The sequence below is a fragment of the Lithobates pipiens genome, unplaced genomic scaffold, assembly GCF_037356315.1.
Source record: "Lithobates pipiens isolate NorthernLeopardFrog02 unplaced genomic scaffold, aLitPip1_a1.2 Scaffold_13, whole genome shotgun sequence".
NCBI classification, from domain to species: Eukaryota; Metazoa; Chordata; class Amphibia; order Anura; family Ranidae; genus Lithobates; species Lithobates pipiens.
In genome coordinates this window covers 255,471,516-255,496,484 of record NW_027507718.1, presented here as the reverse complement: position 1 = coordinate 255,496,484, position 24,969 = coordinate 255,471,516, and the positions used below count along the sequence as shown (strand labels likewise).

General features: G+C 42.5%; 1 protein-coding gene across 2 annotated transcripts in view; it reads right to left on the bottom strand.

The window, feature by feature from the left end:
- The window catches only part of CCSER1 (coiled-coil serine rich protein 1), a 1,276,606-nt gene that overhangs the window by 750,496 nt on the left and 501,141 nt on the right, over positions 1-24,969 (bottom strand). For both annotated transcript variants that reach the window (XM_077476557.1, XM_077476558.1), the window contains one exon: positions 3,344-3,470. In XM_077476557.1, coding sequence (XP_077332683.1) covers positions 3,344-3,470 — 127 coding nt within the window. The remainder of the gene's footprint in view (positions 1-3,343; positions 3,471-24,969) is intronic.

The following is a 24,969-nucleotide window of genomic DNA, read 5'->3' as shown; positions in this document are numbered from 1 at the left end:
TAACACCCGACTGCAGCTAACTTTTTAACAGTTATAGCAATAGGTCTCTTTTTTTTTTCTCCTGGAGTAAGGGTTTAAACAACATGAATAAAAGATAACTGCTGTAAGCAACCCCCATCAGTGTTCTATAGTTTGTAACCTCTGTAACTGCCACCTTTGCTTGACAGCTTGGCGTGCATTAAAATGTGGAGAAAATAAAAAATCACGCCCTGTCAAATAAAAAATAAAAAATCATACACTGGATATGATTAGTACATATATTAAGGATATCCAGGTGCCAGAATATAGTATTGGTTGCTATAGAGCAGTGATGGCGAACCTTGGCACCCCAGATGTTTTGGAACTACATTACCCATGACGCTCATGCACTCTGCAGTGTAGTTCAACATCATGGGAAATGTAGTTCCAAAACATCTGGAGTGCCAAGGTTCATCATCACTGATATAGAAGGTCATTAAGGAAACCAATCCAAGATGTATACTTAAAGAAGGACTTGTATATGTAAAACCCACTACAGGTAAAGTACTAAGAAAAAAAATATATATCTTTTGTGAAATCTATGTACCTAATGACACTATTGCCGCGTACACACGGGCGGACTGTATGGCGTACTTAGTCCGTCGAAACACATTTCAGCGGACAGTCCGCTCGTGTGTGGGCTTCAGCTGACTTTTTCAGCGTGCAGTCTGGCGTACTAAGTATTTCGGATTTTTCGAAATTCTGTCCGTCGTACTTTGGTTTCAGCGGACAATCCGCTCGTCAGTAGGCTAGTTCGACGGACTAAGAATGGCGCATGCTCAGAAAGGATTTACATGGCGGAAGGGTGCTTTGCTGTGTATTGGACTTCCTATTTCTAGTCCCGTCGTACGTGCTGTACACGTTATCGTGCAAGCTTTCGACGGACTGTTTGTGCATCCGTGTGTGGTCAAGTCCGTTCAGTCGAAAGTATGACCGACTGTCCGCCCGATTGTATGACGGACTAAGTACGCCATACAGTCCGCTTGTGTGTACGCGGCATAAAACTATAATTAACAATCACTTTACAAGTAGCCACATTCAACAATATACCATTAGTGTATACCTACTTCACTGTCCCTTTCCAAATAAGACTGTTAAAAGTGTTCCGCATGCATTTATGATCATACCAGACAGATAAAAAGAGAAAAATCATAAATTATTTCACATCTCATCTTATTTTGTCCTAATAGCTTTCACATTTTTCTTGCCCATAACCAGAATATATGATGTGATCTTTTCCTACGGACAGTCATTGCTGCTTTTTTATCTGTTGACATTCTCAAGCTGTTTGCCTGTGCTGTGCACAGTTTAGATTGGTCGGAGTATTCACTGCTAGACTAAGAGGAAAATACAAGTCTTTCGAAATTCATTTTTCAGTGAAAAAACAATTTTGTTAACATTTATGCCTTCTTGGATTTTGTATTTTCTGAGTTTTTTTTTTTACATTTCAATGGCCTCCCACATATCTAACATGATAGTGAAAAATAGTTCTCATTTAATTACATGTGCCTTATAATTAAATACTGTAGAACCTAAATAAAACACAAAGAACAAAGAACACTTAAATATATAAATATACAGGGAGGATCAAACAAAAAGGTTTTGCTCTAATGCTCCTATCACTGATATTAGCCAACATGACATGTAATGAAATAGTGCAGATTTTAAAAAACTAATTGTGCAAGCTTCAATATGCTACAGAATAATGCCAACCCATTGCCAACCCATTGCACACAGTACGCTGACTTACTGTGACCAAAACCAGGCAATGTAAGATGGCTTAAACGCTACTCTCCACCCACAGGATCCACAGTCGAGGTTCCTCAGATAAGTTTCAACCCTAATGGGCTTAACAATTGAGCCAGCTAGGAAGCAAAACAGGTCCGAGGGACCATTTTACTGTAGTATACAGTACAGAAAATTAATTATATAAGAAAAGAATAGTTAATGAAACTGAAAACAAGTCTTAACATAGTCATACAATTGATTCTGAACAGTCAGTTATGACAAAAAGATGCAAGGGCCTGATACAAACAGGGCTATACTTTATTGTTGAATGAGCCTACCAGAGGTTAGTAAAGGATTATGAAGGAAAGAAGGCCTTCTCCAAAGACACAGCTGATAAAAAAAATGGAGCTTGGTAGTTATATAGTGGTTCCATAGTCTCACAGTCTCAAAAGTCAACTACATCCTTTCTAACTCCTACATTTACACACCATAGGATAGCAATAAACCGTAATATTTGTAACCAAATGTGCAAAAAACAATATACATGCAGGGTTGTTTCATTTTTTATAGGGCATATTAGCATATATCAGTCAAAATACAGCACCACACCCTGGAATAAATAGAACAAAGAGAAATAGAGTAATGGGACTTTTAGATGCTGAAACCTCCTATTGGAATAATATCTGACACAGTGATGTATAAAAAAACATTTTTTTTATTAAATACATACAAATGTCTTATATCGTTTAAGACGTGTAACAAAAATATGAAACAGCAAACTCTGTATACACCTGTAAAAAGACCCTACAACAAGGTGAACACTTTCCTCAATAGTCACATATATGTGTAATCATGAACCATGATAAACACTCAGGATCAAAGTATGAGAAAAGAGACACAGCCAAACATGTTTCGCATAGTAGCTTCTTCAGGGGGTTTTGCTGACAGAGAGGTAGATGAGCTAGAGCTGATTCAGTAAGTAGTAGTTCTGGGAAACCTCCCACCAGGGCACTGTAGAATAAGTCAAATGTCTGTCTCAGTCATGTAGGTCTGAAACCAGCCCAAGAAAAGCTGTCCCACAAAGCACATCAGAAATCCCATACACAGGAAATGGCGATTCCAAGCTAAATTGATGAAAGTTTTGCCATGCTGCACTGGGAAAAATCTCCCCAGTATAGCCACGAACAACTACAAAGGTAATGCACAGCTTCCAAATGCTGATATGCTCACAATCTTAAATCTTCAATTGTGGCAGAAAGCATCTTGTATTTGGCTACATCATAGAAGTAATAGCTTACCATTTGAAATAGAGGTGCTCACTTTGTGGTCTGACAAGCGAGGTGTCCCTGTCATGCTAGTGAGTGAGATTCTGTGGAATTTTTGGCCAGCTATGGAGTGACCACATCCACCCTAGTAAATGTATGCCTCATCTTTGTGATTGTGCCATTGGAAATGCTGTCTGATATGGCCCTTACATGCCAGTGGGCATTATATGTCATATGGAAAAAAGGGCAATTCAACCTTGACGTTTCCGTAAAAAAACAAAATGTAACGTTTTTGATGAGCTTTTATTATAATCATGTAAACTGCCACCTACCTTTTTGTTGTCCCAGAAAATTTTGGTTCTTCTTCTGTAGGTTTATTATTTTCACTTGATTCTTCCACATGGGAAAGTACCACTGCTGAGCATGACACTATTGACTGGTAGGAATCTTCCCGACATACTGCAGTGATAAAGAATGATATCAACATATTAATAAGTGTCTTTTTGAGTTTATATGACTTAGCACATAGATAATATATCTCACATTGTGCATTATCAAGAGCTTAGAGGTCATAGCAGACTTAAGCAACTTTATAAGAGGCGAATGATGGAATATTCATCACGAAACATTAGAATAATCATAAATAATATACAATACATAGCATAATATGCCTCATAATGAATCATAATTCATGTGTGCCCATAAATGAATCTGACTTACTGTTTTCACTATTCACACTGTCAAAATTTATTGTGATTACTGACATAATTATTCTTTAATTAAAACTTTTGACATGACTAATCACCAATTATGCTATGATAATATGCGTGGAAGTATCATATTACTAATGGTATTTTATGGACTGATGGAACATAACAATATATCACAGTAGACAAACACATTCGTCCTCTATTAAATGTGTATAGATTTTTTTAATCCTGCTCAATTTTCAGAATGTATTAACAGCTATTTGCACAGTAAAATGAATAGCAGTGTACTTTCTGCAAGTTTTTAATATAGGGGAGTGGTGTTTGATAAAGCAGTGTGATTACTCAGCCTCTATTGCCATTGACTAGTGCAGGTATTAGAATTAATTGACTCATGTGAGGTAGCACAAGCATTTTTTTTCTCATTGATAATTGAGGCCAGGTCTTTAAATCAGGTGAGAGTTGGAAAATATATTAACAGTCATAGTTTGCATATGCTTTGGAATTTACTTACAAACCAGATTTACTTTATCAAATATTAGCTGCTGAAACGTTATATATTATTGGTTGCCATTTGTGAATAAACAGAGCTGCTTTTTTCATTTTGTACAGTAATTAAATAAGCAAACAAACTGAATAAATCATCCATATTCATTGGATTGCGCAGATTCTTGAATTTTGTAATAAACAAAAATGTCAGTTCTATTCCTTAAAGTGATTGTAAACGACCACCTTTTCAAACAACATATTCAGTTTAAAATAGAATTTAAAGGCAAAGCCTTGTTGTATAGATAAAAAAAAAAAAACAACAACTTTATAAATACTTTTTTCCCCTTGTTTTAAAAAAATGATCACATCTCTGTTCTCAGTTGCATAAGAGCTATATGGAGGAGAAGCAACAGCATACTGAGCTTCCCAGTGAATGGCTGTGCAGAGGTGGCGTGGACAAGTCTGATCATTGGAGGAGAGCAGCATGACTAGAGAACTGACCATGATGGTGTGCTCTCCTGCTTAATGTGGTCAGTTTTTAATAGGAAAGCAAGACAAAGAGAACAGGATACTTTATCATACAGGTTCATGGTACAGCAGGCATATAGGAATGTGAAGTGTTGGGGTAACAAACGCTTCAACTATGCATAGACAATAATAGGTATCAATATAACTAGAATATATAAAAAATAAAATAATATCTATATAGATTCAACTCAGCAATACAAATATGATAGACAAAATCTTATGCAACTGCAGACATATAGGGTATAGCGCACCGTTTTTTTTTTTTTGTTTCAATTGTTTTTCTTGATAAAGCTCAATAAAAACTAACAACAGACATTGACTGTCATACAATATGATATGTTGAAAAGGATCATCTAATGAATCCATATAACAGGGTAAACAACTCAAGCAAAAATGAACAATACGCAACAGAGTTACTACTAAGTTCAGTCAATCAGTATGGTAATGGTTATTGTCCTCACCCCTGGACACCCCTATGGGAACTAACTGTGCCCTGGAGGGGGGGGGGGGGTGGAGACAACACCACTGTCTGTAGTTTTCCTTTAATCATTTTTTATTCCAAATAAATTTATGAAGAGTTTGCAAAGTATATGCATAAAGATGATACAGTCAAAGTAATACAGTCACATTTCTCATAAAAAAATATGAACACTAGTTAGGCTACAACACATAGGGTACAACAAATTTAACATAGAATATTACAGTGGTGTGAAAAAGTGTTTGCCCCCTTCCTCATTTCCTGTTCCTTTGCATGTTTGTCACACTTAAGTGTTTCGGAACATCAAACCAATTTAAACAATAGTCAAGGACAACACAAGTAAACACAAAATGCAATTTGTAAATGAAGGTGTTTATTATTAAAGGTGAAAAAAAATCCAAACCATCATGGCCCTGTGTGAAAAAGTGATTGCCCCCTAAACCTAATAACTGGTTGGGCCACCCTTAGCAGCAACAACTGCAACCAAGCGTTTGCGATAACGTGCAATGAGGCTTTTACAGCGTCCTGGAGGAATTTTGGCCCACTCATCTTTGCAGAATTGTCCTAATTCAGTTACATTAGAGGGTTTTCGAGCATGAACGGCCTTTTTAAGGTCATACCACAACATCTCAATAGGATTCAGGTCAGGACTTTGGCTAGGCCACTCCAAAGTCTTCATTTTGTTTTTCTTCAGCCATTCGGTGGTGGACTTGCTGGTGTGTTTAGGATCATTGTCCTGCTGCAGAACCCAAGTTCGTTTCAGCTTGAGTACACGAACAGATGGTCGGACATTCTCCTTCAGGATCTCTTGGTAGACAGCAGAATTCATAGTTCCTTTTATCACGTCAAGTCTTCCAGGTCCTGAAGCAGCAAAACAGCCCCAGACCATCACACTACCACCACCATATTTTACTGTTGGTATAATGTTCTTTTTATGAAATGCAGTGTTCCTTCTACGCCAGATATACTTGGACACACACCTTCCAAAGAGTTCCACTTTTGTCTCATCGGTCCACAGAATGTTGTCCCAAAAGTCTTGGGGATCATCAAGATGTGTTGTGGAGAAATTGAGACGAGCTTTGATGTTCTTTTTGCTCAGCAGTGGTTTTCTCCTTGGAACTCTGCCATGCAGGCCATTTTTGCCCAGTCTTTTCCTGATGGTGGAGGCATGAACGCTGACCTTAACTGAGGCAAGTGAGGCCTGCAGTTCCTTGGACGTTGTTGTGGGGTCTTTTGTGACCTCTTGGATGAGTCGTCGCTGCGCTCTTGCGGTAATTTTGGGCGGCCGGCCACTCCTGGTAAGGTTCACCACTGTTCCATGTCTTCGCCATTTGTGGATAATGGCTCTCACTGTGGTTCGCTGGATTCCCAAAGCTTTGGAAATGGCTTTATAACCCTTTCCAGACTGATAGATCTCAATTACTTTCTTTCTCAATTGTTCCTGAATTTCTTTGGGTCTCGGCATGATGTGTAGCTTTTAAGGATCTTCTGGTGGACCTTACTGTGTCAAGCAGCTCCTATTTAAGTGATGCCTTGATTGTGAACAGGTGTGGCAATAATCAGGCCTGGGTGTGGCTAGAGAAATTGAACTGAGGTGTGGACAACCACAGTTATAGTATGTTTTAACAAGGGGGGCAATCACTTTTTCACACAGGGACATGATGGTTTGGATTTTTTTTCACCTTTAATAATAAACACCTTCATTTACAAATTGCATTTTGTGTTTACTTGTGTTGTCCTTGACTATTGTTTAAATTGGTTTGATGTTCCGAAACACTTAAGTGTGACAAACATGCAAAGGAACAGGAAATGAGGAAGGGGGCAAACACTTTTTCACACCACTGTAGCTGGCTTGTTAGAAGGTGATATTGTTGTTTAAGGAGTAACTCAGAAGTGTCATGAATTATATAACCTTGCCTGGTCCTTCTTGGAGAGGGACCAAGCCTAAACCTGGGGATTAAGGATGAGACAGTTCAGTTCGCACCAGGACTTGCGAACAGGCAAAAATGGACGAACACCGTTAAAGTCTATGGGACATGAACATGAAAAATCAAAAGTGCTCATTTTAAAGGTTTATATGCAAGTTATTGCCATAACACGTATTTGGGGACCTGGGTCCTGCCCAGGGGACATGTATCAATGCAAAATAAAGTTTTAAAAACTGGAGTTTTTAAATGTAGTATTCCTTTAAATATCGTGCCTGGGGGGGTGTCAATAAAATGCCTGTTAAGTGACGCAAGGGTTGTAGGGATGAGGCCCTTGTCCCCATCAGCATGGAGACAAGGTGCTTTGGGAGGCTACTCCAAAGCACCTTCCCTATGTTGAGGGCATGTAGCCTGGTACAGTTCAGGAGGGGGGCGCTCTCTCGTCTCCCCCTTTTCCTGCGGAAAAAGCTTTTCTGCCAAACTGCATGCTCTGATAAGGGTCTGGCATGGATTTTGGGGAAGACCCCTGCGCCATTTTTTTTTTTTTTTGTCACAGGATTCCCCTTAATATCCATACCAGACCTGAAGGGTTGAGAGGGTCTTAAACAGGGAGAAGTTTTTTAAAAGATTAGGAATGGCTGTGATGGGATCAGTAAGGAACATTAAAATACGGGGTTGGCTCTCAGTCTATGAAGAAGGGGCTCTAAAGTGATAACGAAAATGAGGGGGGATAAGGGGCAGCCCTGACGCGTGCTGTTAGATATGGAGAAGCGCCCAACAGGTGGTTGTTTACTCTGGCTGTGGGCGAGTATAGTGACAATATGTAATGTGACATGTGGTTCCGGATGCCAAGGGTTTTGAGTGCTTCTATCATGAAGTCCCACGCCATTCTGTTGAACGCATTCTCCACATCCAGCGATAAGAAGAAGCCTGGCTTTCGTGATGAAGATAGCCAGTGATGTATACGAATGGCTTTTAGGGATAATCTCTTGCCTCGCATCCTGGTATAAAACCTATTTGGTCCAGGGATATTAATTTAGGAAGCAAGGGCAGCAACCGGTTGGCAAGAGCTTTTGCATAGATTTTAAAATCTACATTGAGATGGGTCAGTAGTTAGATACAAGTGTCGGGTCTTTACCCAATTTTGGAATTACTATGATATGGGCTTCTAATAGATTATTGCTTGGGGGGGCGTGGCTTGGCGCGCGCGGAGAATGGCTGCCTGAACCCAGAGCTCCGGGAGACCCGCAGTCCTGTAGCCTTCTCCTTGGCAGTACCGCAGCTGAAAATGAGCAAATCAGGGCGCCACAACACGGGGACTAGACCGGGCCGACCCTCGGCTCCCTCATGCCCCCCTCAGCATCCAGGATATCTTCGCCACCCAGACCCGCTCAGGCCGCAACATGCCGACCAAGATGGCGCCGGCTCGAGGCGAGGAGGAAGAACTCAGCGACGGGTCCCAGTCAGCGGCAGAGGACGCGGTAAGCGGATCGGGGCATCCCAATCACCCTCTCACATTAGGAGACATGACCTCCATTGCCGCAGACATTAAAACTACTCTCTTTTCTGCAATTACTGACTTAAAAGCAGACTTATTGTCGCTGACTGAGAAGATGACTACTATGGAGAGGGCGGAGGGCAGGAGAGACAGAGCCATAGTCAGGCTGGAAGCCACTGCTGCATCCCACTCTGCCCATTTGATTGAAATTAACCGTCATTTAGAAGACCTCGACAACAGAGGCAGGAGGAGCAACCTAAGGGTGAGGGGGGTCCCGGAGTCGGTGGGCCCCGAACAAATACCTTCCGCCCTAAGATCAATCTTTAACAATCTATTGGAGAACCCGATTGATACCCCCATAGACCTGGTGCGAGCGCACAGGGCCCTGAGAGTGAAACCTTCGGACTCCGCACCCCCCCGGGATATTGTCTGCTGCCTCCAAAGCTTCCCACTTAAGGAGATCCTAAATCAAGCACGGAAAAATGAACATGTGTTCTTTAATGACAGTGAGATCCCCCTGTTCCAGGACTTTTCACCTATCACTTTGCGCAACAGGCGGGCGTTGCGCCCACTCCTAGAAGCTCTCAGGAATGGGGGGATTGTTTACAAGTGGCGATTCCCCTTTGCCTTGCAGGCCACGCTGGATGGGAGGCACTTCGTTTTGCGGATGCCGGAAGAGCTGCCAGACTTTTGTAATGCCCTAAACATCCCGTTCACGGAGCTACCAGACTGGTATGTGGAGTTCAGGCTTCCCCGACTGATTGCAGTCCTGTGAACACACCCCACTCATCCCCTGCTAAACCCCCGCCTAAGAGAAGCAAGGTGGGAAAATCTGGAGGCCAAGGCCCGAGCCGCTCGTCCCTTTCTGCTCACCCTCCTAGACAGCGTGACTGCCCCTGAGCAACCTGCTCGACTCAATGAGATGGTCCTTGCTACCCTATACCGTGGTCATCGCATGGTAACTGCTGTTCGTGTTGTTTTTTTTTCTCCCCTGTTCTGCTAAGGACTCTCACCACTGCTGCGTTGTTGCCTAGTTGGCATTCTTCTACTATCCCCGCTTGCAGAACCCGGGTTGGATGGGCTGGGAGCCGGAGGCTGCTGGCTGAGGCCTTTAGTTTATAGTTTGTGCGGCTGATTGACTGCCTATTGGGACTCAGCCTGAAGTTTTTCCATACCCCTGGTTGATATCCTAATTTTTATTTTTTGTGCTGACCCGTTTACGGTTTTATGGATCATTTATACTTAATTTAGTCCTGTTTTTTATACAGCCAAGGAACTTTTATTTGTGTTTTCATGTTCAGATTTGTTGGACTGCGGGACCTTCTGATTCCAGCTCTCCTATATGGATTTCAGTTTGGTTGATTGCTTTGGTGCTCGTTGCAGACTACAAATAGTTCAGACGTGCCCTAGCATTCTCTGCTCGGAGTTCCTCCCACTTACCCTGCAAGTGAGTAGTGTCGTGCCGTTAATGCGCACGGGTACTGCTCACATTCTATTATAAAGCTTGCAGTCTTGTGTACTGCAGGCAGATTCTTGTTTTCTTTTTCCCCAGATATATAGCCTGAACCCACGGGCTAGATCCCTATCTCCCCTCATTTTTTCCCTCCCCCCTTTTTCCCTCCTCTAATCTCTTCTTTCTTTGCCTTCCCCCTCTTTTTCTGTGTCTTTTTCTTTCAGGTTGCAAGGCGGCGAGAAGAGGGGGTAGTGCCTTCACAATGGCGTACTCAGGGCTGGGCCACGGTCCTACCCTGATATCTCATAACATCCGCGGTCTGAATACCCCGGAGAAGCGCTCTTCCTTGCTCAGAGAACTTAATAAGGTAAAACCTATGTTTGTTTTTTTACAAGAAACGCATTTCCAGTCCACTAAAATTCCCTCCCCATACGACATAAAAATTTCCCTATGGCATATCATGCCACAAACCCCTTGGCTAAGACCAAGGGAGTCACGATCTTGCTGCATAAAGCGGCGGGTTTCGAGGTCACTCAGCAACTAGTAGACCCTGACGGTAGGTACCTGTTCTTGAGGGGGACCTGGGGAACGGTCCCGTTGACGTTGGCTAACGTGTATTTTCCAAACAGGGCCCATATAACTTTCTGCAGACACTTTATTGAGGAACTCAAGGGTTTTGCTGAGGGTGGTATTTTGCTCGGGGGGGATTTCAATATACCGCTAAACCCCTCCCAAGATACGTCTTCGGGCAAATCCAGTGTGACTTATGGGGCTTTGAAATGTATCAAGAATCTTTTGCACTCGGTAACATTGGTAGATTCGTGGCGCACCCTGAACCCGTCCGGTAAAGATTTCACTTGCTACTCAGCACCCCATGATAAATATGCGCGTATCGACTACATTTTTATTACACAGAAGGATCTGCCGGTGTTAAGTGAGGCGCACATAGGTATCCAATCAATCTCAGACCATGCTCCCACCTCCCTCTGTCTTAAGCGTACTGAGCGCAGGCCGAAACCATGCATGTAGCGTCTAAACTCTTCCTTGTTGTTAGATATTGAACTACTGCCAAAATTGACTGACGTTTTGCGCCACTATTTTTCTGAGAATAGCTCTGATGATCTCTCCCCCTTAACAATTTGGGAAGCACACAAGTGCGTGATGAGGGGGGAGCTCATTAGAGTAGGAGCTGCCCGCAAGCGGGAAGCCGAAAAACAGTTTAAGTCCCTTTCAGCCAAAATTGCCGGTCTGGAGGCCCAGCATAAACAATCCCTGGACGCTCAAAAAGCCCAAGAACTTTTGGCGACACGCGGCGAGCTCCGAGATATCTTGGAAGCTCGCAGTAAACGCGCGCTTTTCCTTAAGCACAAACTTTATTACGAGCACGGAGATAAGGGGGGGAAATTTTTGGCGAGGGCGCTAAAAGAGGCCTCCTTAGTTAACAACATTATGGCGATTAAAACCAGTGACGGCCTGCTAACAAATAGAACGGACGAGATTGCGGAGAGTTTCCACCGATTTTATTCCAAACTCTATGACATTCCCCTCCAACACAAACCTGGGGAGTTGGGGGGTGACAGGGCCCAAATTATTCAGGATTATTTGAGGCAGAGCGACCTACCATCGCTCTCCCCTGAGGATGCGGAGTCTCTGGAACGACCGATCTCTCCAGAAGAGTTATCGCTTACCATCAAAAACCTTAAGCCCGGAAAGAGCACAGGGCCTGACGGGTTGTCGGCCCTTTACTATAAGACGTTCGGGACCGTTCTGGAGGCCCCACTTCTAAAAACCCTTAACTTTCTTATGGACCCTCACCAAATTCCTGCCACGTTCTTGGGGGCTCATATCACGGTGCTCCCTAAACCAGGCAAGGACCCATCGGAGTGCGCAAGTTACAGGCCCATTTCTCTTCTCAACCTAGATTTAAAAATTCTAGCCAAAATAATCGCAAACCGCCTGCGCCCCTTTTTGCCTCACATAATCGGTCCAGAACAGGTTGGGTTCATGCCGGGGAGGGAAGCCAAAGATAATGTGATTAAGGCCCTGAACTTGTCATACCACTGCCGCAGATTGGGACTCGAGGGCCTTCTCCTGTCTACTGACGCGGAGAAGGCCTTCGACAGGGTCGCGTGGGATTATTTGTTGGCTACTTGTGCCCACATAGGTCTGAAATCCCACATGATGTCCTGGATTTCCTCCCTGTACATGAACCCCACGGCTCAGTTAAAAATCAATGGAACCCTTTCAGAACCGGTAACTATTAAAAATGGGACGCGACAGGGCTGCCCCCTGTCGCCCCTTCTATTTATACTCTCATTAGAACCCTTTATCCGTGTAGTTAACCAAAACCCTGATATTACAGGCTTCCAGATCGGCTCTAAATCCTACAAAACAGCAGCATACGCTGATGATCTGTTGTTTTTTTTGACTCAGCCCCACGCTTCTATCCCCAATCTATTAAAGGCATTCTCTATCTATGGCTATGTTTCTAATTTAAAAATTAATTATACTAAGTCGGAAGCCATGAATATTTCTCTCCCGCCCGAGGTTTTAGATTAGGCTCAGACCAACAATTCCTTTCGATGGGAAGTGAATACACTTAAGTACTTGGGAATTTTGCTGCCCTCTCAACTTGACAAAGCTTTCTCTAGCAATTTTACACCTATGCTGAGGCGGATCCAATCTGACTTAGCGAAGTGGTCCTTTAAATTCTTTTCATGGTTTGGGAGAGCAGCAAAAATAAAGATGGTGGTACTCCCTAGATTGCTTTATCTTTTTCGCACCCTACCAATCGCGGTACCGGTCAGCTTTTTTAAGCAATTACAGTCTGTACTCTGGAAATTTGTTTGGGCGGGCAGGAGGCCGCGTGTTGGCCTTCGCCTGTTGATGAGGCCGAAGGCAGCGGGAGGCTTGGGCTTCCCGAATTTTAAGCTATATTATTATGCCGCGCACTTGGCCAGAGTTATAGATTGGCATTGCCATTCTGAAAACAAAGACTGGGTAGCTTTAGAAGAAGCAGCCTCCCACACTCCTTTAAAATTCTCCCCGTGGATACCCTGGGCTAGCTGTCCCCCAGAGTTGCTACAACACCCTCTTATTAGGGCAACCCTACAAGCCTTTCATAAATCTTCTACAGAGTATTCAATTGCTACTTCACCGGGACCTTTGACCCCCTTGCTGAACAATCCGGATTTCCCTCCGGGGGAGGATACAGGTACATTCGCCTGGAAGGGGTCGTTACCCCTTCTGGCTCTACATTTGACTCAGTCTGGACAGTTTATTTCTCAGGACGATTCGCTGAGTGGCCCCGAACCCCAGGTGCTCTCCTTCTGGAATTACCGACAGGCACGTCACTATGTCATGGCACCCGTGAGACGGAAGGAGATGCTGAGAGACCCTACCCCTTTTGAAACTCTTTGCTTGGAGGGCAGGCCGGTGGAGAGGACGACCTCACTTATGTGCACTTGCCTTCAGCAGCAGGGGAGTGCGGATCCGGTACGTTTTAGAGACCAATGGGAATCGTCACTCCAGACTCGCTTTACAGATCTGCAGTGGCAAAACGCATGTATTTTGGCCCATAAGTGCTCTATTAGTACTAGGCTACAAGAAAATTCTTATAAATTATTGTCACAATGGTATGCCACTCCAGAAAAAGTAAAGAGATGGTACCCCGCTTCCACGGACCTCTGTTGGAGGTGCGGTGAGGCCAAAGGAGACATGTTGCACATATGGTGGAATTGCCCCCGGATTTCTGAATTCTGGGGCAAGATATGTGACCTGATTTTACGCATTACGGATACGACACTACCCCTGACACCGGCCTGCTGCCTGCTTAATATTTCTGATTGGCCTCTTGGCAGATATAAAAGATCTCTGTCGAAGCATCTCCTTATTGCCGCCAAGTCCCTGATCCCTAGACACTGGAAATCGACCTCAGTCCCGTCAGTAGGGGAATGGTTACGGGAGGTTAACCGAATGTTCGCAATGGAAGAGACGCTGGCCACAGCTAATGAATCCTCTGAAAAATTTCATAGCACCTGGTCCCCATGGGTCCAGTTTAAATATTCAGACTCATTTGCTAGCTTATCCACAGGTTGATGAGTTCCCCGATCTTTTTGGACCGACTATTTAGGTGTTTGCTGACCTATTTCAGCAGGCGCGGATGTGGATCTCTGTGTGAAAACTGCCTTCATCGCAGTCTTGCTCCTTGACTACTTATTTCTATTTCTTTTCTACCTTTTCTCTCTTTTTCTCTCATTACCCTCCTTTGTTCCCCTCTAGCTCACCCACCCCCCCCCCCCCCCTTCCCCCTTGTTAAACATGTACCTTACAGATCAGTTGTACTATCTGTTCACAGGATACTATATTGTTTAAATTAGGTGCTGTGACATTGTTCTCTTTCTGTTGAGTACTCATTCTTTTCACGGAAGCTGTAATTGCCGCTCCGGACCTTGAGTCCCAGTTACATTATAGCTACCAGAAGACATTTATAATTATATATGTATCTATAAGTCTGAGTATAATTGCTATGCACTATTTGTTTCTTACATTGCATACTGTGATGTTTTCAGCCTGTTATGTGATTTAACTTGAATAAAAAAATTTTATTGGGAAAAAAAAAGATTATTGCTTGGGGGTGAAGAAAGTGTGTTGAATGCTTTTAGAAAACACAGTAAAAGGGTGTCTATGAAATATTTATATAGTTACAGTATCCAATTGTTATGCCCTGTACACATGGTAGGATTTTTAGACAGCAAAACCCTAGATTTTTTTCCGAAGAATGTTGGCTCAAACTTGTCTTGCATACACACGATCACACAAATATTGTCGGAAATTCCGAACATCACAACACGTACAGCAAGCCGAGAAAAAATAAGTTCAATAGCCAATGCGGCTCTTCCACTTGATTCCGAGCATGCGTTGACTTTTGTGCTTCGGAATTGTGTACACACACTCGGAAATTTGAGAACCCGCTCTCAAACATTTGTTGGTGGAAATTACGACAACAAATGTTCTATGGAGCATACACACGGTCGGACTTTCCGATAAAAAGCTCACATCCAACATTTGTTGTCAGAAAATCCTATCGTCTGTACAGAGCATTAGTCCTTTTGGGCCTTTGGCTTTTCCTGGGTTTTAGTTGTTTCAAAACTGTAGTAATTTCTTCAGAGACCTCTGAAGGTGAAAAGGGAGGTAGGACTATATTGTTTCAGGAAATGAGTGATCAGCTCAGTTCTGTCCCTTTTGTCTGTGTGCGCATTTGGGGGTGTAAGAGTGTAAAGTTTAGAGTAGTATTGAATTAATTGATATAGCGCACCATTTAATGCAGTTTAGCATTCACTAGGAATAATTAGGTCTAATGCAAGTACATGATTCTGCCTGATATCAGAAAATTGTATTCCTCTGGACAGGAGAACCATCATGAGGAGGGGGTCAGTACTTTGAGCCAACCAGGCTCTGTTATGTGGACATGTATGTCCAAGGAACAAACTGAAAAAAAGAGAGTAAGTTGATCTCTGCCGCTAGTCCTTCAGCACTGCAAACTATATCTAACTGTGAGAAAAGCTAGTTTCACTACGTTGATATTGGTTCTGAGATTCTTATTTACAGTGCCTTGCAAAAGTATTCAGCCCCCTTGAACTTTTCAACCTTTTGCCACATTTCAGGCTTCAAACATAAAGATATAAAATTTTAATTTTTTGTGAAGAATCACCAACAAGTGGGACACAATTGTGAAGTGGAACGAAATCTATTGTATATTTTAAACTTTTTTAACTAGTAAAAAAATTAGGGGGGGCGTGGCGACCGCGCAGCGAGATGGTCGCATGCTAAGTGAGCTCAGCTCCGCGCTCAGGGAATAACAACTCACAAGCCCGCTACACGATCTCTACAACCGGCGAACCGTGCGCATCCGATCCCGGAGACACCCGCCGACGAATCCACCATGCGGAAAAGGTCCCAAAAGAAACCGCACGCCTTAAAATTACCGGACTTTTTTCCGGCCTTGGATCGCGGGCCACACAAAGATGGCGGTGGAGGACAGCATACAGCGAAACAAGCGCAGCCTCCAGCATCAGTGCCAACGCCAGCGACGTCAATGGAGCAGACGCCCAGAGCAGAGCGCACAGAGGAGATGGATGAGGAATCTGAAGTACAGTCCTCTGAGTCAGATTCTCCAAATAACTCTCCAACGACCAGGAGTCCTGTGAAGTCTAGACCCAGGCTGGAGTCTAATAATAGTCTACATCCCAGTACAGTGATGTCGAACATGGCGACAGGTGGCGGCGGAATGATCACCCAACAAATCGCGGATCCGATCGCACAATTCCCGACAACAGGTCAGCCCATATCTGATACAACTTTGAAAGAACTGTTAATGTTGTTACGTACATCGCTGCAGACAGACATGTTGCCATGCTTACAGCAATGTAAAACTGAAATCAGCGAACTAGGGGAGAGAGTGCATCAGGTAGAAACAAGAATGTGTGATGTCACCTCCTCGTTCAATGCATTGGTAGACTCTCATGCTGTACAACACGAGGCTATAGAAATGATCCATCTCAAAATGGCGGACCTTGAGGACCGCTCCCGCAGAAATAATCTAAAAATACGGGGGGTCCCGGAAACAGTGACGGCACAACAACTTCCAAGTTATGCCCAAGATCTTTTTAAAGCCCTGGTCCCAACACTATCACCTTTGGACTTGTCCATAGATAGAATCCACAGGGTTCCAAAACCAGGGTTCCTACCTCAGGAAATTCCCCGTGATGTTCTACTACGAATGCATTTTTTTACGGCCAAAGAACAAATACTTGACAAGCTACGGAGAAGGGAGAACATCCCAGAAGCGGCTGCTGCACTCCAAATCTTGCCTGACTTGTCACAATACACCTTGCAGCTCCGTCGCAACATGTCTACACTAACCAAAGCCATGAGAAACCACAACATTATGTATAAGTGGAAATATCCTGCCAAGCTACAAGTTTCCTATAACGGATCCATCCATCTCATCCGCACACTGGAAGAAGGGATGCAGCTCTTGAAGAATTGGAACATCCTAGCTCCGGACCCGGGTCAGGCTCCACCTCAACCGACGGGGCAAACTTTAGCCAAGATTTCCAACAACTGGCAAACGAAACCAGGCCGGAGATCTACAGTCCGTCTCACCTGATCCGATTATGCAAATGCTTCCTCTGCGCTAGTTCAATTCAGATTCCCTGAGCACCCCAGGTACCCAACAGCGTACCGTTAGCCCTCGCATTGGGCAATTGTTGCCTGGCCCATATGGGTCTTGTTTCTTATTTGCAAACTCCAGTTCATTTTTTTCTCTTCTATTCCTATTTTGCGTTTGCTGTTTTTCTTTATGTTTTGTTTTTCACCTCTAAAAATCGAAGCCTATACTTGCTCTTTGCTCATAACAAAATACCCAACGGCAGTATGAAAAATCCACATTTTGATTACTCGAGCCCACTCTACGAATTTTCTCTAGACCTGCCCTTCTACTTCACAATCAACGAGAGCTCAGCAGCAGATATCATGCATCGCCTTAGAAGACAGAGACCTATGGAACCTCCACACTCTTCTTCCGGGAGCGAACAATTTGGACCAACTGCCCAAGGACTAGCATCGTTAAAACACGGGCACACGTGCTCTCTTGTATACAGCCTAGCAGACACTCGAGTCTTCACATTTAAACCTCGAACCGATCAGCCCATATCATTCCTAATTAGCCAAAATGAGCATTAATATTCTTTCCCTAAATGCACTCTCTGGCAAGAAGCACTCAAGCAGAACGCGGACATATTGGCTGTGCAAGAAACACACTTTCATAAACTGGCCACGCCACGGTGTTCACATCAGAAATTCCCACACATCCTTCATTCTTCCATTGCAGCAAAAAAAAGAGGGGTTATGATTGCTGTACGGGACTCGGTTAAATTTGAACTTAAATCCTCTGTAGTAGATCCTGATGGTAGGTTCATCATTATGGTATGCAATATTAATATGATTGCTATTACTTTTGCTTGCATATATGCTCCTAACTCGCACCAATTAAAATTTCTGCGGAAAGTACTCAAACAAATCGAGCAGGTGCGTGTTGGGAGCATACTCATATGTGGTGACTTTAACATGATTTTAGATAGTGAACTGGATACCTCATCTGGAGTAAGGAACCATCTACCTAATTTTAAAAAACTTCTACACCAGGAGGGTCTATTTGACGCCTGGCGTTGTCTGAACGCAAATGAAAGATCATATTCGTACTACTCTCCTAGATTCAATACTTACTCCAGATTAGATATGTTCCTCACAGACTTAGATCTATTGCACAGATCTACTAGATCCTCTATCCTTGATATAACGTGGTCAGACCACGCACCTGTCTCACTGACTATCGAAGGGGGTAGAATGCACGCATCGCCTCGCATATGGCGAAACAATGAAACAGTACTGCAAGACCCAAAATACCATACCGAAATATCCCAACAACTTGTAGAATACTTCCATCTTAACGACCCTACTTGCACTAATGCTTTTACAAATTGGAATGCCTATAAGGCTTTCATTAGGGGAGCCCTTATTAAAATTAACTCAAGAATCCGGAAGACCCGTGCCGCTAACTTAAACAGCCTACCAACTGAACTCCGTTCCTTAGAACATCGTAATCAACAAAACCCATCTATGGATCTAGCAGCGCAAATATCCCAAATTAGATATAAAATTAGAGAATGGTATGCCACGATCCATGATAAGGCTATGGCAAGACTCTGGCTTAATTATTACGGGAACAATAACAAAGCAGGTAAATTCCTGGCCAATCGTTTACAAGACAGACGCACTAAAACGACGATTCCTTACCTACTTGACCCTAAGACAGCAGACAAAGTGGAGCATCCCCAAAAAATAGCGGACGCCTTCGCAGATTATTACTCATCACTTTATAATCTACGTACAGACCCCAATACAGTACCACCTACAAAAGGAACTATAGCATCCTTCCTCGATAAAGTTAAATTGCCCTCACTAACTGATACCCAACTTCAGGAACTAAGATCTCCAATTTCCCCCGTTGAGTTAGATAAAGCTATTCACTCCCTACCTTCCGGAAAATCACCTATGTTCTAATGTGTACTATAAAAAATTCAGCCAAATTTTATCCCCACACCTCCTTTCTATTTTTAATGCAGCCAGAACAGCAGGTTCCTTCCCAGCTGAAATGCTCAAAGCCTTTGTTGTCACCCTACCTAAACCAGGGAAATCTCCAGACACGCCCGCCAACTTTCGTCCCATTTCTCTCCTCAATGGAGACATTAAACTATACGCTAAAGTAATCGCAAACAGAATCTTTGACATTATGCCAAACTTAATCAAACCAGACCAAACTGGATTCACGAAGGGGAGACAGGCCTCAGATGCCACACGACGCCTACTGGGCCTCATTCACCAAGCTGGGACTCGTGGGACGCCTTCTCTGCTTCTTTCAATAGATGCGGAGAAGGCGTTCGACAGGGTCCATTGGGAGTACATGACAGAAGTACTTATAAAATTCGGTTTTCGGCATGAGGCTCTGTCGGCTATTCTGGCGCTATACTCTACACCCTCAGCCCAGGTGTATACCATGGGGCTAGTGTCCAAAACATTCCATATATCGAACGGCACCCGCCAGGGGTGCCCCTTGTCGCCCCTGATATTTAATATGATGATAGAGCCCCTAGCGGAGGCCATTAGATCTCACCCGCATATTACTGGTCTTAAGGCCGGAAGAAGGGACCACATAGTCAATCTGTTTGCGGACGATATAATACTGTTCCTATCAAACCCGGTCGTGTCACTTCCACATACACATAAGATCCTGGAGGAATTCGGTAAGATTTCTTATTATAAAGTAAACTTTACAAAGTCTCTCATATTAGACTTAGGGCTAAATCGACACGTAAGTTCCCACCTCAAACAAGCGTTCCCATACGTCTGGGCGCCCAAACATATCACCTACTTAGGCATACAGATATCCAATAATTTATCCAATATTGCAGATCTTAACATTAAATATCTTACACAAGAAATTCAAAAGACCATATCCCGTATCTCTAAGATTACATTATCATGGGCAGGAAGAATAGCAGCATTTAAAATGCTAATCTTGCCAAAAATTCTTTATATATTCCGAACCCTCCCAATTCCTTATAAATCCGCGCACTTCATGGAGTTGAATAAACTCCTCAAGAAGTACATATGGCAGGGTAAGAGAGCGAGATGCCCTTCTCATAAGCTTATCATGCATAAAAAGACAGGTGGCATGGGTCTTCCGGAACTTAAGGATTACTACTGGGCAGTAATACTAGCACAAGCTAAACTATGGTTTTTACCTAACCCCGATCAAATATGGGTAGGCTTAGAAGAATGTATAGCACATACTCACCATATGAGCCTCCTACTCATAGCGGACTCCTGGAAACCTAGATCCCTGATACATCTTTCCCCCACGATCGTAGCAACAATCACTGCATGGAGGCATCTACTACAACATCAAAAATCAGATCAACCCCACACGGTAGTCAGGATCCCGATCCAAACCTTGGAAATACTGATTCCATACAGCAATATCTCAAAATGGAAGGAGAACGGCATAGAGTGGGTAGACGACATATATACCCAAGATGCTATAAAATCGTTCGTCTCCATACGACAAGCATACAATATTCCCCCAACTAGTTTATATCTATATAATCAGGTGTCATCTTTTCTAAAAAAATCTCCCCCACCAACCATTGAAATCAACAGCCCAATATGGCAGTACTTTGTATCTCCCACCCTCAAAACCCGAGGCATCTCGCTTATTTACAACACCCTACAATATAAGCAATGTCTGGTGAAGTCCCCATCCATGATTACTTGGGAGAGGGATCTAAACCAGACATTCAATATAAACCAATGGAGAAATGCCCTCGTATATAACTATGCAGCCACCCATTGCGCCAACCACTGGGAGCTCAACCAAAAAGTTCTCCATAAATGGTACAGGACCCCACACCAACTGGCAAGAATGTTTTCCATACACTCTTCACTCTGTTGGAGAGATTGCGGCAGTGTAGGTACTATCTTACATATTTTTTGGCATTGCAAAAATGTTTCTAGCTTTTGGAGGAAAATATTTAGCATACTCACCGAAATCACCGGAATAATTCAATATCCAAATCCAGCTTTAGCGATACTGCATCTTAGTATAGAAGACTACCCACCCCAATTCCGCATAGTAGTAACATATGTTTTAACTACTGCCAAATTAATAATTGCCCGTCATTGGAAAAGTACACAATCCCCAAACCCTTCTGAAGTACTAGTCCAGGTGAACTTGAATTATCAGTATGAAAGATTGCTAGCACTAAGAAATTCCAGCGGCTTGAAATTTGACCAACACTGGAGGTGTTGGACAGAGTGGTATAGGAAATAATCTGTTTGACAATGTGATATTTCTGATCTAGAGGCAGGTCAGATGGCCCCCGTCACAGCGTGATCCCAGTTGGGGTGCCGGGGAGCCTGATGACGTCCCTCAATGCAAAAATTGAATATTCTATGCATCCTCAATAGTTGTATCTCAATCGATCCCATTGAATTGATTACAAATATGAAAATGTCATTAGAGGTGAAATGTTTACACTACGTTCATAAACGTAATTTTCTTTCTTTTCTTTCTTTTTATTTTTTCCTTCTTTCCTCACTTAATTTTGGTTGTAACTTACCATTTCGTAGTCCACCATTATTTGTATTTGTTCATTACTTGTACCATGTTAAAATTTCAATAAAAACTATTTGAAAAAAAAATAAAAAAAAATAAAAAAATTTGTGGGGCGTGCAAAATTATTCGGCCCCCTTGCGTTAATACTTTGTAGAGCCACCTTTTGCTGCGATTACAGCTGCAAGTCGCTTGGGGTATGTCTCTATCAGTTTTGCACATCGAGAGACTGAAATTCTTGCCCATTCTTCCTTGCAAAACAGCTTGAGCTCAGTGAGGTTGGATGGAGAGCTTTTGTGAACAGCAGTTTTCAGCTCTTTCCACAGATTCTCGATTGGATTCAGGTCTGGACTTTGACTTGGCCATTCTAACACCTGGATACGTTTATTTGTGAACCATTCCTTTGTAGATTTTGCTGTATGTTTGGGATCATTGTCTTGTTGGAAGATAAATCTCCATCCCAGTTTCAGGTCTTTTGCAGACTCCAACAGGTTTTCATCCAGAATGGTCCTGTATTTGGCTGCATCCATTTTCCCCTCAATTTTAACCATCTTCCCTGTCCCTGCTGAAGAAAAGCAGGCCCAAACCATGATGCTGCCACCACCATGTTTGACAGTGGGGATGGTGTGTTGAGGGTGATGAGCTGTGTTGCTTTTACGCCAAACATATCGTTTTGCATTGTGGGCAAAAAGTTCGATTTTGGTTTCATCTGACCAGAGCACCTTCTTCCACATGTTTGGTGTGTCTCCCAGGTGGCTTGTGGCAAACTTTAGATGAGACTTTTTATGGATATCTTTGAGAAATGGCTTTCTTCTTGCCACTCTTCCATAAAGGCCAGATTTGTGCAGTGTACTACTGATTGTTGTCCTATGGACAGACTCTCCCACCTCAGCTGTAGTTCTCTGCAGTTCATCCAGAGTGATCATGGGCCTCTTGGCTGCATCTCTGATCAGTCTTCTCCTTGTCTTAGAGGGACGGCCAGGTCTTGGTAGATTTGTAATGGTATGATACTCCTTCCATTTCAAAATGAATCCAAATCCAGCTTTAAACTTCTCCACAACAGTATTATGAACCTGCCTGGTTTGTTCCTTGGTCTTCATGATGCTCTCTGCGCTTTCAACAGAACCCTGAGACTATCACATTCTTGCTATGGTGGTGCACGCAGGAGAAGAGAAGCAGAAAGTACCAGTGGGGGATCCCAGAAAAGGGAGGTTTGGGGCCACTCTGTGCAGTACCTTTGCAAAGAGCAGCTAAGTATAACATGTTTGTTATTTAAAAAATATACTTTAGCCTTTACAACTGCTTGAAGCTGTCTAGTTTAAGAGTTAAGATGCACTTGTGAAGGATATCATAAGCTTTTCTTACTGACTTCAAATGCAAGCTGAATACATTTTTTAATTCAAATAATAAACATGCTATACTTACCTGCTCTTTGTTAAGGTATTGCACAGAGGAGCCCCCTACCTACACTTCTAGGGTCCCCCACTTCTCCTCTTCTGCATATTCCACCATAGCAAGCCACGGTGCGGTCATGCTCCCAAGCCTGCCTGTGTGCATCTATAGACACACCCAGTGTGGCTTGGCCCTGCCCCCACTACCTCCTTAAAGGATTTGACTGACAGCATCAAGAGCTATCGGCTCCCACTGCTCTAAGCAAAGCCTGTGAGAGCAGCGAGAGGGGAGAGTAGACCTGCAGCCGAGCACAGTGTTGGATTCATAAAGGAGTAAAGTAAGTGTAAAGCCGGCCATAGATGGTGTGATTTTCTTTCCTGCAACCACAGTCACTCGTACACTGACTGTGATGATGGGGGAATCTCTCCGTGGAGCTATTATATATATATATATATATATATATATATATATATATATATATATATATATATATATATATATATATTATTATTATTATTATTATTATTATCGGTTATAGTGGCTATACAGTTTAGAACCACTTTAAACAGGAGGCACTGAGTAGATTTTCTAAAGAATTAGAGAATAATCACTTTGAAAAGTAAATATTCACTTAAGCAACTCCTTTAGTAAATCAATAACACAATCAATACCCGAAGCGTTCTTTTTAACGTAAGGTCGTGTTTTATGTTTTCACAAAGTGCCTAGCACAGGGTCAGGGGTAAGTTTCGGATTTTCTTTCTCTATCACAGTTTTACTTTAAAGTTTAATTTCAGCCATTAGGCAAATTAGTTGTTACTTCAATCAGCCTTGGTACCATATATATGCATTAATCTTGATTATAAATGTAAATTTTGGGTCATACTTAAGTTAATGCTGTATGCAGATTGGAAGGATAATCAATGCGTACAACATGAATACAATCATGTATATTAAATAAATATTACGTCAATAAGCTGTAGCAAGAAAGAAAGTTAGTGAACCATTTTAGAGCTACATTAATACTGCATGTTCTGTTTATGTATGCCCAAATTAAATTTGTGTAATTTTCCTCTATGTATAATTAATTGTATATGCAATTTCCCTCCTACAGACATTAAAGGGAAATAAATCAAATCCACAAGGGAGACATTCAGCTATAATCTCATGATGTTATGTTTGTTGTGAAATAACACTAAAGGAATCTACTTTGAACATACAATTATGTAACATATTCATATTCCGCTATGGTAAGCAATATAACAAAAAAGGAATATTCATTATAAGTCTCTTAAAGCATTTGCACCATATAAAAGCAAATAGTTATTTCAATGTACTTCTAAAATATGTTAAGAAGACATGTTAAAATATCATCAACCACAGACTAATACTCCCCCAATAGATAAATCAACACAAACCACAAAAGCAATAACAGCAGTCACACACTGTCCACAGAACAAATGACACACAGTTACATGAACACAAATCCATTCATTGTGCTTTTTAATCCCTGGTTTATTAAATATCAATACTTTAAAAATTCCATAATTAATACAACATGTACATGAAAATGTATTGTGGTGGATGTATTGTATATTGTATGTAGGCACACTTGTTATAGAACAACATTCACAATATTGGGTCTGATGTATGTAAGCACCAGCAAGTAGTTATGGTAGCATAGGACATCACTCACAATATTGGGGCACATGCCTATAGCACCTATTTCATTTCAAATGTGGAGTTCAGAAATTACA